At 45.6% G+C, this 17,487-nt stretch overlaps 1 protein-coding gene across 2 annotated transcripts in view; it reads left to right on the top strand.

Annotated features, from left to right (window-relative positions):
* Positions 1-17,487, top strand: part of HAPSTR1 (HUWE1 associated protein modifying stress responses) — a 55,604-nt gene that overhangs the window by 17,035 nt on the left and 21,082 nt on the right. Inside the window, exon 4 of one of the 2 annotated variants that reach the window (XM_025860221.2) lies at positions 7,570-10,656. The exons of the other annotated variant lie outside the window; for it this stretch is intronic. Within the exon in view, the coding sequence (XP_025716006.1) occupies positions 7,570-7,814 (245 nt within the window). The 3' untranslated portion in view covers positions 7,815-10,656. Of the gene's footprint in view, positions 1-7,569; positions 10,657-17,487 lie in introns of those variants that run through there. 2 annotated transcript variants of the gene reach the window in all.

Genomic DNA, 17,487 nt, shown 5'->3' with positions numbered 1-17,487 from the left:
TTGTATTTCTGGTTCACTTTAGTAGAAAGAGTAGTTAGGCTTTTTTGTAGGTAGACTATATTCTCAGTATGACCTTGGGCAAGATGGTTAACTTTTCCAAGGCTCTCCTCCTTTGTGGAAGGTGGTATACTTTGTAAGGTGTTAGATTGAGAGAAACTAAGCAAAGTACCTACCTACCCTTTCACAACACTGTTTTTTACCTTGAGAGAAGGGGGACTTTTGATTAGTTCCAAGTCCTATGAGTGCCCTCTTTGCCTCTGGGTGGCATTTCACTGCAAAAGTAGACCTGGAACTCGGGTAGCCTCTGAAGATACTTTTTTCCCCCTCCCTTTTCAGTAAAGGGTGGCCTTTTAAATTACGTATGTCACTACAGAGGGGAAGGATAATGTAAAACTTACTGTTAATTACTTATGTTACTTGCTAGGATCTGGAGCTTTTTTTTTTTTTTTCATTTTTCATGTTGATATAATGAAGTTGGTGCTTTTCTCTTTCTGCTGGATGGACAGATTCTCAGTTGACTTGCCCAAGCTAGTGTTGTGTCTGGAAAGCCTTAGATTGAAATCTGGTCTCCTCGTTCTGAGTTTTGTTCATTATTGAGGAAGGGGTTAGGTGAAAAGGGTCCAGGGTAGGAATGGGGCATGTGTTCATGGAAGGGAAGTGAGAGACCAGGCTGAGAGGAGCAGTTGGATGCCAAGGCAGACTTCACTCTTTTGATACCTTATTTAAAGCCTCCTCACTCACATCCTCTCATAGATGGTCTTTGTAGGTTCCTGGCTACGGTTCAGACTGTTCCTATACAAATCAGAAACACTTGGTTTTAGTTCCAAAAGTCATTTTGATGACATTTTTTTTTTTTTTAAGATTTTATTATTTGACAGAGACCGCGAGAGAGGGAACACAAGCAGGGGGAGTGGGAGAGGGAGAAGCAGGTTTCCTGCTGAGCAGGAGCCCGATGCGGGGCTCGATCCCAGGACTCTGGGATCATGACCTGGGCCAAAGGCAGACACTTAGCGACTGAGCCACCCAGGTGCCCCATTTTGATGACATTCTTGACTGAGGTACTAGGAACCAACCTCACTAGGCCTGGGTTGTCCCTTCTGTAAAATTCCATCCATTCACACTCACAGGCCCCTAGCACGCAGGGTGTGGTGTCATAATAGGCGCTGGTGGGAATTGCTGTCATTGGCACTTGGCTTTAGGATCTCACTTTGCCCAGTTTTAAGTTCCTTTCGTGTTTAAATTCACTAGTGTAAGTACTGAAAGGGGCTTAGGCAGGCTAGCCTTTAGTGTGACCCTGGAGAATTTCAAACAAAGGAAAGAAACAAAGTTTGTTGTTTTAAAGAAAGCACTTAGTGAGTTAATACAACAGCTCCTAAGTATTGAAGTCTGCCATCTGAACCCTTTTTAGTTTGAAACCCTCCCTTTTGGTGGATGTGGTGTTACTAGTTCTCATTTCTGCAGTTCAAATCCTTCTGTGGCAGTGGTGGTGATTTAAAAATAAAGTATATATTGTCATTTTGTAGCCTTTTCTAGTGCCCAGCATTTACTGAACACTAAACACTAAGCACTGTTTATTAGAGGCTAGTGGTAGGGGCCTGTGATACAAAGATGAGTTACATAATATCCTTGAGTTTCTAGCCTGGTAGAATTGTATTAGAACATTTGAAGTATATGAATTGAGAGATTGAGACACAGTACCATTGCCCTAGGAGTGTTAAACTCCCATTTCTGGCTCCTCCTTTGTTGCCTAACAAAGTCTTCTCTGGGCTAATTTACATGGTTATCCTTAGTCTCTTAAATAAATCATTAAATTGCTTGAAAGGGTCTTGGATCTGGAGGACCTGGGTGTAAGGCTTTTTCAGAAAATCATAAAAGGTCAGAGGAATTTTTACCTAGGAAAAATGTAAGGCAAATTCCTAATTTGTCATACTCAATGTATAAAACTAATCCCTTCTTTTCCTAGTGTTTATGGAAACCTGTGGATTCCAGGCAGCTTGAACCAATAGGGTTTTTGTTCCCTGAGCACAGGTTTTTGTAGCTTTTGCTAATTTATCAGAAAACATTCTTTGGACCTGTGTTGTGCACTAGAGCAATACAGAAGAAAAGTTAAGAAATTTTGGTGAGAACAAGGCCTCTTGATAGAATTTGCTAGATACCTGAGATCCAGTACATTTAAGAAGAAATTTTAAGTATTTGTGCTTGGTTCTGTTTCTTCCCCTTTCCTTATCACTCTTGTCCCCTTCTATCCATAGAGCTAAATAATTTAGAAACAAATATTTGATAGCTAACAAGTATAATATAAACGAAACTCCTTGTAACTTTCCGTTGCAGAGGACTAACTGGAACTGACCTATGGGGGATTTTGATGCATCCGTCACAGTCCCTTCTTTTGCCTGTCTGTACTTCCAGTACAGCATGTGGAACACAGTAGTAGGGACTTAATAAATGCGTGTTGAATGTTGCAGTCTGCATCTTCATGAAGTAATAGAACTGTTGATAGTTACTTAACAGTAAAATATTTTAAAAACTTATTTGGAAATTAAGATGTAAGAGATTAATGCACCAAAGCAATCTCATCACTTAATTGCTTAAAATTGATTATTTCACAGAATCTTCTTTAATTAAAATCCCTTGCAGGCTGGAATTTCTAAATTATGGCCTTTGTTCAAGCCAGCTTTTGAGAACAAGAACAATGAAGGCAATTAACACAGCATTAACATTTTTGATGAAAAGTTGGCATTTTCTGTATATTAAGATTAGATATTAGCTGCTGAAGTTTCTGGGGTAGGACTTAACTAAAGCTACCAACATCATTGATATGAAATTGTTTTGAACTTGCAGTAAAATTTTGTTGGACGTTTTCTCATTGACGTGAAAAGGAGTCCATGTAGCCATGCCTCAGTCAGTTTACTCACCTAGTACTGGTAGTTATGAAGCACTTTAACATTTGAGTTTAATTTTTCCGCTAGTTTTCTGATTTATAAATACCAGTCTCTTGGAAAGTTTGAAAATTTCCGAAAAGTAAAAAATTCAGTATCTTGTTATCCCACTATATAGAGATAACTACAGTTAAATGTTTGGTGCATTTTCTTTCAGTCTTTTTTTCAATGTATAAATATTAAAACTATTTCATAGTTGAGATCATACTGCATATATGGTACCTGTATCTTGCTTTTTTCATTTTAACGTCGTGAGCATTTTTCCCATGGCATTAAAACTGTCTTTGAAAAATTTGAAAGCATTGGGCTGTCAGCATAACTGAAAATGTTTTCTTGGTGTGACACATGTATCTTTGTAATTGGTTTGATTTAGTGTGCTTTACTTCAATAAAAATTCAGTATTACAATTTACATATTGGGGTGGGGAGTGGTATCTACTTCAAATTACTAAAATCTTAGTAGAATTCCTTTTTCCATGATTTGAACTCCTTCCCTGGTGCATTTAAACACGACATTTTACACACAAGTGCTTGCTTGCTTAAAACCTCAGAACACCACTCTGCAAAGGGAGCGCTACCCACTTGAATAGCGCAGTTCATTTGAAATGCAAGAATGCCAGTGTCCTGGGGTTCCAGTCAGGAAGTTCTCACTTTGTTCAAATGGTGGGGATTTCAAATCCCCCCTTTCATACTGGAGATGGGAGAACTGGTGGAGCATATCTGCCCAGGGCCCTGAGCCTGTGCTGAGTGGATCGACCGTAATGACAGCCCGTGTATTCTCCTCCAGGGCTGGCCCTCTGCCCTCGCAGGCTGCAGGGGGTTGGGGAGCAAGTAGACAGTGTAGATGCAGCCCCCAGGCCACGGGCTGCCGGACAGAGGAAGGGAGGTGGGCCGGTTCTGCGCTTGATCTTTCCGTGCCTGTGACCTGACTCCGTGCTGGGAAACTGGAATGACATGGAATTAATTCTGGAAACAGGATTTTCTTACTATCTCAAGCATGAATTTGGTATGAAAATAATAGTTATGTGCTACTTTTAACAACTGACCATGTAACATAGATTCCTATAACCTGGACTGTGACTTTGTTTTAGCTCCAGTGGGAGCTTTCTTTTCAAAGTATGATGAAATCAGCCTAATCTTTTTTTTTTTTTCCTACTCCTGCACTAATCATTTAAATTGGATGCAGAAACTAAAACTGATTGAGTTTATCTTGTATTAAGCAATGGAGACTTTTCTGTCTAATCATACTACTTGTTCTGCTTTTGTCAATTGATAATCCCATAGCCCTTTTGAAAAAGTGTGTTTTGGTAGAAATTAAGTTGTAAGCCCTTGGGCCGTACAACTTAGTTTTTAGTTCTGAAGCATGTTTAGACTCTGTACTTGTATAGGCCTGATCATTGGCTTAGCTAAGGTTTCCTGAAGCATCTTCCAGTAGCTGTCATTGGTTTATAAAATAAAATTTGGGCTGTTTAAAATAATATATTTTTTGGTTGTTCATCTTAATTTTTTTTTTTTGACACTTTTGAAAAGTCTTTTTGGGGAAGATTTTAGATCATTAAACTTTGAGAAGAATTTTCACTGCTGAGAGTAGATAGGAAGCAGGTAATGTGGCACATTGTGACTTGACTTTAGCTTCCAAACTAAGCCCCGAGTCATACACCCAACAGAAAAAGGATTGTGATTTTCCAGCAGTTACTGGGGAAATTTCAAATTGACCAAATTGATAATTTAATATCTCTTCTTTTTCATGGAGAATAGCAGTGGAAGCAATAGAAGTATTTGCTTGATGTGCCTGTTCACTTCTGGTGGAGTATTCTGTGAGCCTTGGGTATTTGTCCCTTAGGTGTTAAACACGTTGCTATGTTAACAAGAGGGGTTCTGGGGCGGGGGGCGGGGGTTGAGTTCTCTTGGTGGTTTCAAATGATAAAGGGATCCTCAGTTTAATTATTGAAGTAGCCCAGTTTCGTGCAGAAGGCCCACATTTTGCAGTGTAATCTCCTTAGGACTTCCTGCATTATGAAACAGCTATGAAAAGGTTATTGTCTTAAGTTCTTGGACACCTTTTAGTAGTTGGTTATGGACTGCTAGGTTAGAAAAAAGAAAGCACAGCTCTCCCCTCAAACTGTGATGGAGAGCTGGAAAAAAATGCCAGCAATTTGGGAATAATTGAGTTTTTTAAAACTTGATGGCAAAGATTTAAGAGAGGAAAACCACCTGGGTTTGTTTCCTGGTGTTGGAGAGGTGAATGAACGTCAGCAGCTTTGGATTTCAGGGGGTTTCAAAATGGGCAGGACTTTGACGCACCCTCCTGTTTTCAGAATTCGGTGAATGCTGTGTGCCGGGCACCGAGGGCGAATATTAGGTAGAGATGAAATGACCCTGTCAATAGGAAGAGACAAAAGATCCTACTACACTGTGTAAGATGAGCCCAGGATGTTTCTTTCCCTTCTTTTTCTTTGTGTTTAATAAACCCATGTGGGCTGAGGAAGCGTGGTTCATCTTTGGTGTTACACTGGAGATGTCCAGCAGGCAGTTAGAAATACGGATGGGTCCTTGAGCTCAGGAGAAATGCCTGCTCCTGTGGAAAACGATGCCTGTAGGTAAGCTCAGGGGTCAAGGACACCACCCTGGGGGACACCAACCTGTCAGGGGCAGAAGAGAAGCCCACAGAGGCCACTGATGGAGCTGGCAGGCTGGAGAACAGGAAGGAGTGGAGAGTTTCAAGCAGGAGGGAAGAGGAGCCAGCAAGATACTAAAAAAGGAGAGAGGTAGGAGAACCAGGAAAGAAGCCTGAGCGGGCAGGAGCTGCTGAGGAACTAGGGGCCTCAGTCGGCAGGAGCAAATATTGGGAGGCACAGGCCCGACCCTCAGAAAGAGATCCTCAGAAGGAACCGCAGATCCTTTGCTTTGGCAGCGCACATCCACACTCTCCCGGTGGGAGTGCAGAGGGCAAGAAGGGAGAGAAGCTAACTGTTGAGTGAGGCCTGAGGCAGGCCAGACCCTAGACCCTGTCGCCACTTCCTGCTGAAATGTTGACCTTAAGAAGGGGCAGGGTCACAGTGAAGGGGAGATCTTAGATCGTGCTTGAGTTTGAGCCCCAGCTCTTGCTCACTGGCTGTGTGACCTTGGGTCGCTTGCTTAACCTTAGAGCATTTTGGGCTCGGTTTCTCATTAACCTCGGTTTCTCATCCACAAAACTGGTAATACAGATGGCAGAGGATTATTTTGAGGATGAAATTTAAAAGTACGTAGCGCCTAACACAGGAAGTGCTCCAAGATTAGTGCCTTTGTCTTTTTTTTTTTTTTTTAATAGGCACCAGCCTTGGAACAGTATGGAGCTAAAGAGGGGCGTGATCAGTCTTCCTCTGGCCACCAGTGGGGAGGGAGGATGCATCTTCCACAGGGAGAGCAGTGAGGGGGCTGATCGGTACCAGGGAGGGAGTTTGAGAGCAGTCAGAAGAGGTGTGGGCTGCAGAACAGGATCATCCTGAGGGTGACTGTTGAGGCCACGGGCCTGAGAATGTTCACAGAGTATTTGTAGTGTAAGAACAATGTCGAAGGGAATTTATTAATTGATTTGATGTGGTAGAAAGCAGAGGATTTTTTCTCGACTTAATGTTCAAATTTAAATCACATTTACAGAGTATAAAATTAGAATGGGCCCCTACCAAACCAACTAGGATAATGTAAGGGGAAGTTGATAAGGCACATCCACTGTCCGTGATGTGAGGTTTTCAAATTCAACACTATGGTTAATGTTTCCTGGCCTCACTTGTTCCTTTCACAGGTTTATCCTATACCTTTCAGAGTGGAACATAAGTTTGCCTCCTTAGCTATTCCAGAGTCTAAGGAATGAGTGTCCCAACGATGAGTGCTGGGTCTATTCTGGATTTAATTCAACCTTGAAAGCAGCAGGATTTTTTTTTATACCATCCTTGTGTTCCCTCCTCTGAGGGATTGTATATGGTAATAAGGCTGTCCAAAGGAGTATCTACCAAATACAGTCCAGACCTTGGGTGATCATATAGCTTGATTTGTCCAAGGGCAGACTGACTGTACTTGATGTCCCAGCACACTTTTTAATAATGACCCCTTTTTTGGGCTCAGGAGTGCACTGTTTTGGATGATAAATTATAAAGTCAACTTTTGAAGGGGTAGTTGGAACAAGCCCACTCAGGCCTGGAAATGATTGCTTGCTCCCTTGTGTGCACATAAACACACTGGAATGATCTGTTGGGGATGGTAACTGGATAACCAAACTGACCTGTTTAAAAGCAAGCACCTGGCTGTCCTCAGCCATAAACTACAAGTAACATACATAACGAGTAGAGTAGGTGGGAGGGTTTTGTGATATGTGTGTACACCTAGCAAGGTGCTTACGACCTAATATGCTTCCAGTAATTGGTAATTATCAATATTGTAAATATTGGTAGTATTAACAATAATAAAACATCTACATCAAAAGCCCATTGATTCGTTTTTCCAGAAGAAAACAAACTGCTCCCTGGTGACCCCCCCTTAAGAAAACAGGGAGACATCCTTTGATCCTATGAAACATTGAACGTAAAGTGGGTTGCTTTCAAGAGGGTTCAATAATCGAGCAACTCTAAAACCTTTTTTCTTCTTCCTAGGTCTTAGTGGTGCAATGGCTAGTATAAGCGTGCGTTCGAGTACCCCAGGCTCTCCTACACATGTAAGCAGTGGATCGAATGCTAGTCGAAGGAGAAATGGACTCCATGATGTCGATTTGAACACTTTCATATCAGAAGAAATGGCACTCCACTTGGACAATGGTGGAACTAGAAAGCGTACCTCAGCCCAGTGTGGCGATGTCATTACAGACTCACCAACCCATAAACGCAACAGAATGATCTAAACTGCAAACATTTTCACACCCACCATGCTGCTTGAAAGCCACTTGATCCTCAACATATATTATTGCAAAGGAAACATGAGGCCATCTTCCCTTGTTCACTGTTTAAGACAAGTGAATTCTGTAGTGGTTGCCATAAAAGGAAGTTCTAGGTATTTACAGTAGATGCCTCTTGTAACTATGGCTTTCCTAAAACTATAATCCTAGCAGAGGACATCAGAATCGTGTAGTCATTAGCAAGATCATCATAGGCAAACATATATCCGTTCCAAGGCTAAAAGTGACCTTAACTGTATTTATTCTCAAAGGGAAAGGAAATATCAGATGTTTATTTGGTTATGGAATGCCTTTTTTCCCCCCTCTTCCTCTCCTTGGTCCATTTCCTGCTGTGTTGAGTATTTTGCTTCAACAGTATTGCCAGGTTCCTAAAATTATCTCAAACCCACGATTTGGCTTCCTTGTCAAATCTGCAGGCTTCCATTTTTTTTTTTTTTTTTTTTGCAGCACTAGATCATGCACCTGCGCTCTTTGGAGTCACAGCGTGCGACTTCTAATGATTGGACTGTGCCCTGTTTTCAGTTTTCCAAGCAGTTTCTAATTCTGGTGATTGTGATGTAAAGAGGTGCTATGATGGTCATGCAATTAATACTTAATATTGAATCAATACACAGAACTTTATCGGATTCACTTTGTGTGTGTTAGCGCTCTAAAAGTAGCAATACTATTAAATTGCCCCCATACTGACCCTGTAGGCTTAAAATACTCCCGTTTTAAGACAAGTACTACTTCCCACGCAGGGTACTGTTCCTTATGGTAAATGTAAACACGTAGACTGCATTCAAGGGGGACCTAAAGTAGAGAGATCATGAACTTTGAGGATGGGCTTCCTTTTCGGTTCAGTATTAGTGAGAGGAGATGGATGGTGGGGGAGGGTAGGTATTCCAGTCTTTTCGTGTCCCGTAGTACATTTTTCATGAATTGCCCTACTTTGTGTGCAGTTTCCATTGGAATGGCAGAAGATAAAGGTCTTTTATCTGCTAATAATGTGGTCACAACTTAAGTAGCACTCTCTGGTCCCTCTCCCCTAACAAGTGCAGTTTGGAATGTCATTCTCTAAGAGATGGAATCGCATGGAGGCTCTCTAGGTGTTAGGTAGACCTAAATAAAGGTTCCGAGTAGATCCTCTGTTGAGTCCCTGTAAGACCTCTTGTAGCCACAATGTTTTAGAGCATGTTTGATTGTTTCCTCTTCATTTTTAATATCTTGAACTGAATGATAGTCTTTTTTAGATGAAGAACTGATGTCAGCCTGCCAGGTACTGTAATTTATTCTATCATATTATTATATTATATATCAAGTAGGACAGTGAAAATGTTTCCTTGCAAACTTGTAGTCCAGTATCAGTTAACTTCTGTTTTTATCCTGAAAAGACCATTGCAAATCAGTGTAAGGGTTTTTCCAGTAATTACTCACAGCACTTTGTTAAAGTTTGCAATTCCTTCAGCCATTTAATAATAATCTTTCTGTGAAGAAACTGCTGAGTTAACCATAAAATTCATTGACTGGGTGGGAGGTGAATGGAATGTGTGAGCTGAAGTTCTGTACTCCTTATAGATCTAGACCTTATTTAAAAAAAAAAAACCAAGTCAATTCCATACTAAAACTAGGAACGAAAGTGAGGTATTTCTAAATTTTTGCAAAAGTGGATGAGTTTTTGTTTGATACATTCAATCTGTCATTTTACCTGAAACAGATAAGCCTATGTATTAATGAATACCTTTAAGCTTCCCTTTGGACCATGCCTAGAAATGCATTTGGAGTTACCGCTGTTTTTCTATCGTCAATTTAGATTCTGGAATTGGCGTTTGGTGGTGTGAAGCGTTGCCCACAAGTGGCCGGAACTCCTCTTCGTAAAGGATTTTGAGATTGAGGAACAGCTGTATAATACTCCCCCTTATGCCTCGGTTCTAGTTCCTCCCTCTCAGTTGAATAACAATTTTTTATTTTTGGTTGTTTTTGTTTTAGTTGGTGCTCTGACGCTTAATCTCAGTACCCTTTACTCTTGATTGTCAAATTTTGATAAAACATGTGCCATTTTCTTTGGTAAGAGAAAGCAGGTCTTGTGTCTGCCAGAACACGATTTATATGCCTTATTGGCTCCATTAAACTTTTTAAAAACTTTAGCACTCGTTACTTTTTTCCACTGCATTTAATCTCAAATGCTCTTTGTCAACCTCCTCGTAACTCCTCTGCGTGCTCTGTCTCATTGCTCTCTCCCGCGCCCCCTGAGCACAAAGTAACTGTTAAGATCTAGGAGTAGAAAGGGAAATGATTTCGTCTCATAGAAAGACTTAGTTCTGACTGCTAGATTTTTGAAGCCTTTGATTGTGCCATTTTAGATCCAAACAAATCATGGAAGATTGCATATTGTGTGGTACTTTTTTAAATAACATTGAAAAAAAAATTTTTTTTTTCAGTCTCTTGAGAACAGTGTAGGCTGAATTTTAAAACTTAACAGTTTACTTTGGGGGAACAGAACCTCCCTTTATCTTTTAAGCTAGATTCTCGGATTCTTTTAGACATCATGGCTCGTTAGATCTGTTCTCGTCACCCTAACTTGGCATGAGTGGGTTGAGTTCATCCTTACACTGCAGTGTTCTGAGCATGGCTGAAGCATTAAAAACTTAATTATAATGTTTAGTATTTTATAGAGCAAAATTAATGGAAAGCATTTGGCTGAATCTAAAGACCCGCAGTCAAATTCTTCAATGTGGTTTACCCAACTGGAGTAGTGGTACACACCTTTAAATCATTCAATGAATAAATAATTTAAAAAACCGAAAAACTATGGGGCTTGTCTGCAGTTTTGTTTTGGTCATCACATCTGAATTAACTTTTTTGATGTAATCAAGTTCAGGCTTTTAGAAAAGAACCAACCTTCTTAATTTTTTTCCCCCCTAGGGGCTATTGGAACACATTAAATTGGCCTGTGTCTTTGGGCCGTAGGGGTTCCCTCCAGCCGTGAAAGTGGGGCTGGCTTCTTCCTGTGTAAGTCAGAGGGGGTGGCCAAGGCCTGACAGAGGATGAGCCAACCTCAGCGCAATGAAGGTGCAAGACACCAAGGGATGATTTGGAAATGGAGAGAGCTGGGGACCTAGTTGGAAACACGGGCTGCGGAGTTAATTTTAGAAGAGTATTATGAATGAATCACTAAATTTTTGGCATGATCTTTTGAGGGGTATGGTGACTATGTTAGGATATTTACTTCACTCGTCGCATTTGATTCCATATTGTTAGAGCCTGCTGCTTCATGAGAATGACTACCTAGGTGTCTAGTTACAGGGTGGGGGATCTTCAGAGATATATTCTGGACTCTCCGGGTTGGGGTGTTGGGGGGGTGACTTGAAATGTTCTGCCAGAGAAGCCGTTGTTTATTCTAAAGTTACAAGAAACTGAAGGTTCATCCGTTTAATTTAGTTAAAGGAGGTGGTTGTGGTCAGATGTCTGTAGTATCTGCTCCCCCTCCTTGGAAGTTGTTCCCACTCTGTTCAGATGACCTGACCTCACCACGGCCAGCTTGCAGACTCCTCACAGCAGTGTTTCTGCGGTGTGTAACATTTGACATCTCAGAGTGAGCAGCAGGCCCACACCCCCAGGCTGGCCATCCTGTCTCTCTGAGTTTGCACTGAAGCATGTGATGCGCTGAAATCCAGGCTTTAACTTCCTGCTACACTCCTGCACGTTCTCTGTGAAGTTCAGCAGACGGCAGCCTAGGTAGGACACCCAACAGGTTTGGAGGGTCCAACATGGATCGGGTGGTCCTTGGGAAAATTGGGAAGTCTCCCTGATGCTGTTCTGCGTTTCCGAGGACCTCTCTGTTGCATTTTTACGGCATTAATGCTTTGAAGAAACACTTAAAACTCCCCGAAGTCCAGCCACACAGCTGCTTGCAGTGTGTGCACAGATCTTTCCTGCATCAGAACATATATGCTGATGATTTTATGACCGAATGGTACTCCCTTGTATGGATGGGCCTTTAGCTTCTCCTAATTAGCGGTACTGCAGTAGTGAACATTGTAGTTTCTTTAAATTTCTGTAGGATCCATTTCTGCAGGTAAAAATGGTCGGTTCAAAGGAATTCAGATTTAAAATACTAATGGGTCCTACCGAAGGACCTGCTGCAAAGTACCGGTTAATGAAAGCATCCATATGGTTCTCCCTACATCTGAGCCAGGGTCAGGTATCTGTGCCATTTGCAGGTAGGGGTGATCTTTCCATTTTCATTTGCTTTTTGCCCCCTTGTTTGAAGGAAGAATCTTTGCTCGAAATCCTGTGGATTTGAATGCTGACTCCACCACTTAAACTGGGTGTGAGAACCTGGGTAAGTTTGCCTCTTTGGGCTGGTTTCATCGTCTGTGAAATAGGTATATTGGAAGAAAATAAATGATGTGAAGCTCAATGACCCCAATTCCTTGGGTGCATTTACATCTACGCCTATAAATCTGCCTCCCCATCAGGGGAGCCCTTGAGTGCTCTGGGATGTGGCTGATAATTTTTGCAATAGCACATTAAGAAAAACTAACACACATGCATTTTTATAAGGAGAATTAAAATGTTAGACATTAATATAAAGGCTCTTGTAATTTGTCCCCCCCAAAGGTAAAACCTGAATAGTTTTGGAGTGTAACCTTCCTAATACTTGTCTTTCATGTATGCAGCCATTAAAAAATACGCAGGTTGATTGATGGATATTTAGGAGTTGGCATTGGGTAATACACTTGGGGGGACATAAGTCATTGTGGGAGATGAACTTAGAATCTCCAGTCTTGGAAATGGACTGATTTCACCATGTTCCAGTGCAGTTTAAAACCGGAGGCATAGGTATTAAACACGTGGTGGAGCTTTTGTGCTGTGAGGTGGTTAGTTTTCAGGGCAAGAGTTGTCCACACGTGAGCGTGACCCTGTTTTCAGACAGACTGAGTGCCTACTCTAGGAGATACTACAGGCCAGCAAGTACAGGTGGCCTCGTTCTTAATCCTCAGGTCGGGGGGCCGCACACCTTCTGAACCCAGGTTGAGGGGGTGTTTGTGTTGCAGAGGGTTTTGGTGCAGACCTCTGTCTCAGCACAATGTACCAGTTAGGGCTGTGGCTTTCCTTTGTTTTAGGTTGGGGTTGTGCCACTCTGAGCTGCCAGAAGTGTTTAGGGCTCCCGATCCCTCACAGAGCTGCCTCTGAGAGCTTCAGGAGTCTTAGGTTGGATCCGGCTTCCACAGTGGGCAGGCTCAGCAGGCTGAGAACGGTCTTGCAGCTGACTGAGAAAGAAGGCTTGGGTACCTGGGGCAGCCTGCCACCACCGTTCTCTGGGCTGCGGGCCGCTTTTGGCCACCTGGGCCAGTGAACTCCTCATCCTGATGTCTTCCAGAAATACCCACCAAGGTATGTGCCACGGTAACTTTGAGATTTGAGGGACGAGTCTCAGACTGTTGATAATCCTTAGGGGTGGTGGTGCCGGGGCTGAGATACCTTGGGGGTGGGAGGGGACAGGAACACCTACCAATGGTCCCTGAGTGCCGTGGGAGGAGGCCGATAGCTTCCCTCATCTCTTCCCCCAAAGCCAATCTTGTAACCACCATGGCAGGGCTGGTTTCAAGGTGTATCTAGAAATTGGTAACTACCAAGAAGTTCTGATTTGCTGTTTGAGGCTTAGGTGAACCTAAACATCTGGCATTGTGTTTGCTTACACTTGTATTTGGTATGTGGAGGCTTGTCTCTTGCCCATCTCAGTGTTTGTCAGATGTGCTGGACTGGAATCCACAGTAAGAAATACCTGTGGCCACCGAGACTGAGCATGGAGATAGACACATACATGCCGTACTAAGAGAGCTGAGCAGTTCCTCTCTCTCTCTGTCAGTGCACACCACTCCACAGTTTCCTGCTATCTCACTGGACCAGATTGCTGTTTGTGGTCCTACTACATTGATTTCACCACCATATCGGAAACCCAGGCTCTCTGGGCATCCGTGGCTGGCGTACCTGGATAGTAGGTGCCTGGACAGTTGTTGAACGAGCGAGTAGGTAAAAGGTGGCTTGAAATTTTCTAGGTTTTCATGAAAAGTCCCTAATTTTTCCTCTTGGGCTTTCACAGTGTGTCCAGAAGCAGGGTGTGGTGGTTAAGAGATGGATCTTGGGGTCATTGACGGGGAGGCAGCCGTGCCATGGGTCTGGGTCTGGGGGAGGGGGAAGGTGCCTGCCATGGCAGCTGGTGCCTAGTGAGCACACACACCTGTTAGCCGCTAAGTGCGGTCCCCATCCTCTGTGTGCTTGCATAAAAGTCCCTCATCAGAGTCTAGGAGGGATCTCCCTGGGGTTCTACACTAGCTTGCAGCCTCAGTGTCCCATTTCCTCTCTTCCCTCAGATTGCATGGTTCTCGGGCTGCCCGCACGTCAGAGTCAGCCGTGCTCAGGCTGTACCCAAGGCAAACTAGATGGTTCTCCTTGGGGTGGGACGCAGGTGCCAGCATTTTCCAAGCTCCTCCAGCTGAGGACCACTGTACGAGGACCCAGTTGAGTCCTGCAGAAAATGTAGAAGGGAATGTTGCTTTGGCCCTTTCCAGATTGTTTCCTGGGCAGGTGGCCAGTGGCATGGGACTCTGCCATCCCTGAGGCTGAGGGCAGCTGGTGCTGTCAGAGGACTCTGGCCCTCCCCTTGGGCTGCCTGCCCATCCACCTTCAGTCCCTCAGGCTTGGAGGAAGTCTGGACTTGACCAGTGTGTTTCTCTGGGGCTGGGTGCTTTCCTGGGCTTGGCAGGAGGAAGTTTGCACCCACCAGCCTTCAGGGTGTGGTGAATCATGGCTCACCAGGAGTGACCCAGCAGGTGTGCCCCCAAGATGACTGTCCTGCACCTGCTTGGGAATATGTCCCCTTGGAAGGGATTAATAGAGATTCCTGGGCTCTCCACCCACATACACTGAACGCAAAGGTCTGGGGCTGGGGACAGGGTGTCTGTAAAAGAATAAAACAAAAATGGATCCTCAGTCCTGGCACCTGGTTACCTCTGTTTACATTTTAAAGATGACATTGATAGTATGTGCATTTGAGGGAAGATTGGACAGGAAGGTCCCAGGTGAGGAGTCTTCCTCTTCTGAGCAGCTGCCTGGGTCCCTGCATGCGCAGCTGAGCTTGGAGTCGTGTGGCCTGCAGCTGAGCGGGGAGCTGGGCCGTTGGACCATCTCAACCTGGAACCCTGTACCAGGGACTTGTCACGAGGACCAGTCCCTGTCCCCAGATCGCAGGGTGGGGCGTGCCCACCACACCCCGAGTCTCCCTGCCTTGCCTAGAGGTACTGGGTGTCCTTTATAAAACATGGCTCTGTGTGTGCCTACATATGTGTGTATCTGAAAAACCGTATACGGAAGGGTTCCGATACACCCCAGACTGCACTTGGGTTTCCCAGAAGTGCCCGTTACCAGCCCGTGCAGATGTGCATCTTGTGCCTTGAATGTTGCTTGGAGAACATCCAACCTTCTCCCCATTTACCAGATGAGGAGCTGAGGCTTCAGTGACTGGCTCTGTGGCCACTGCCCCGTGTGGGGCCTGGAGCCTCGTGCCTATGGTGTCACCTCTCTTGGCAAGTTCTTGAGCCACCCTGCCTCGATTTCCCCATCTGTAAAGAGGGTTGTGCGGATGAACTGAGGTAATGCCTAAAACAGAAGGGTCCCTGGCACCGTAGCCCTGAGATGCCGTGCTTTCCGCTTCTCCACGGGGGAGCTGAAGTGATCTCCTGGGGCTGGTAAGTGGTGGGTTGGAAGCTGCCCCCAATGGAGGAGAGAGCGCTCTGGGGGAGGAGTGGGGTGCGCTGAGGTCAGCGGACAGTTCAGGTGCACTGAGTGTCACCAGGAATGGTTTAGGTGACACTCCTGGGCTCGGTCTGGACCCACCTCCAAGGGCAGGAACTGTCGTTCCCAGTAGCGCACGGCCTCGACCTCGACCTCAACCTCAACACAGGAGCAGGTGGGCTCCCGCGGAGCTGCCTGGGACCTGACATCCCAAAGAAATCCCATGTCCAGTCAGCTCTCCAGCAGGGCTGCCTCCCCGCCCCCCCCCCCCCCCCCCCCGCCCATCCACCGCGTGGGCTTCACTCCAGCGGCGGAAGCCAGAGTGCCGACAGATGTCCCCAGCACGGGTAACTGGCCAGCAGGGTCACCAGCCCAGTGATTGCAATCCTGCCCGTCTCCCAGCCCAGCAGGTGGGGAGGCCCCAAGGAGACAGCGGGGCGGGGGGGGGTCAGTTTCCAGATCCCCAGCGTGCAGCTGACAGGCCCTTTCTGAGGCCTGGGAGGAAGGACCGAGCTTGGGCTGCAGGCACTGGCACCCCTGCCGGCATTCCCAGTTGGTGCCAACAGTGAGGGTTTCCCGGCCTGGGCGTGACCTGGCAGGGTCCAGTGTCCACCCCACTGGAACCTTCTCCCGCAGACGCCTCTCCCTCCTTTTAACATTTACTCGGTTCAGGGGCTCTACAGGACGCAGTTCTTCGACGCCTGCCCCCCGAGCTGCCCTTCTGCCCACTTTTTTGTCCCCTTACTTTCCTCTTGCCCGTCCCTTGCTGGGAGACCCCTTCTGACCCTCCCCTCCTGCATTGTTCTCTCTGCTCGTTGTTTCTCATTATGTCTTGGGGATTTTATTTACTGGTCTGCCTTCCCTGGAGGCTGTGTGTGCTCCCTCGAGCCTGTCCCGGGGCCCCTCACCGGAGCAGACAGTAAGCAGTGGTTGGAAGGATGATGGCATCTCCACTGAAAGGGCCGGGGAGTGGCCAAGCCAGGATCCTAATCCAGATCTGTCAGGCTCCCGTCCTATAGAAGGCACCGGCGTGCTCGGGTTCAAATTCACGAGGAGATGGGGAGTGTGGGGTGGTAGGACTTGGGGCAGGTTCCCTTAACCCAGGCTTCAGTTTGCTCTCCTGTAAAGTAGGGTGACCGCCTTGCAGTGCTGTGAGCACTTACAAATCCGTTAGTGCGGTCTTGGTATGGGTTCCACAACCCCTGCTGTTGGGGGTCTGGCCAGTGACCGAAAGAGATGCCCGTGGGACCTGCCCGACCCTGGTCAATTCGGATGAGCTTGGATTGAGTGTGAGACCTTCTGTCACTTGCACACCAGCCAGCGATGGAAGCAGATGCGGAAATCTTGTCCCACGTCGCACCGAGCCAAGCAGCCCACAAAGGCCTGACCCCCACCGGGGGACCTATGGTTGCCCTTGAACAGCTCCCTAAGGCCGGGAGCCCTGCATTCTCCTGCAGTGACTCACTTCCTGTTTGGGCCTGGAATTTGGAAGACTGAGAAACAGAGAGCTCCATGGAAACGGCTGGGCCCACCCACCAGAGCCTTAAAGGGACAGTTGTCCAGGCTAGGGCTTGTGGCAGGGGGTGGGCCCCTGGTGGTGGGGCTGGAGTGTTGCCGAAGTGAGGATTTGAACCCAGGGAGTCTGCTGCCAGATCCCACAGCCCTCCTCTTTCTCTCCTAAGGAGCCTCCCCACCCCACTTCTGCGATGCCCAGTCCAGTTGATGGGCTGGTTTGGAAGGACCCTCACTGCCAACACCTTACTGTCTGATCTTGTCAAGCTCGTGGCCTGTCTTGTCCTTTGTTGCCTGTCCTAGCAAGCTGGGTAACCATATCCCAGGC

This window comes from Callorhinus ursinus, unplaced genomic scaffold (genome assembly GCF_003265705.2).
Source record: "Callorhinus ursinus isolate GAN/ISIS: 27379988/994484 unplaced genomic scaffold, GSC_fseal_2.0 scaffold13, whole genome shotgun sequence".
NCBI lineage: Eukaryota > Metazoa > Chordata > Mammalia > Carnivora > Otariidae > Callorhinus > Callorhinus ursinus.
This window is presented reverse-complemented; position numbering and strand designations above follow the sequence as displayed.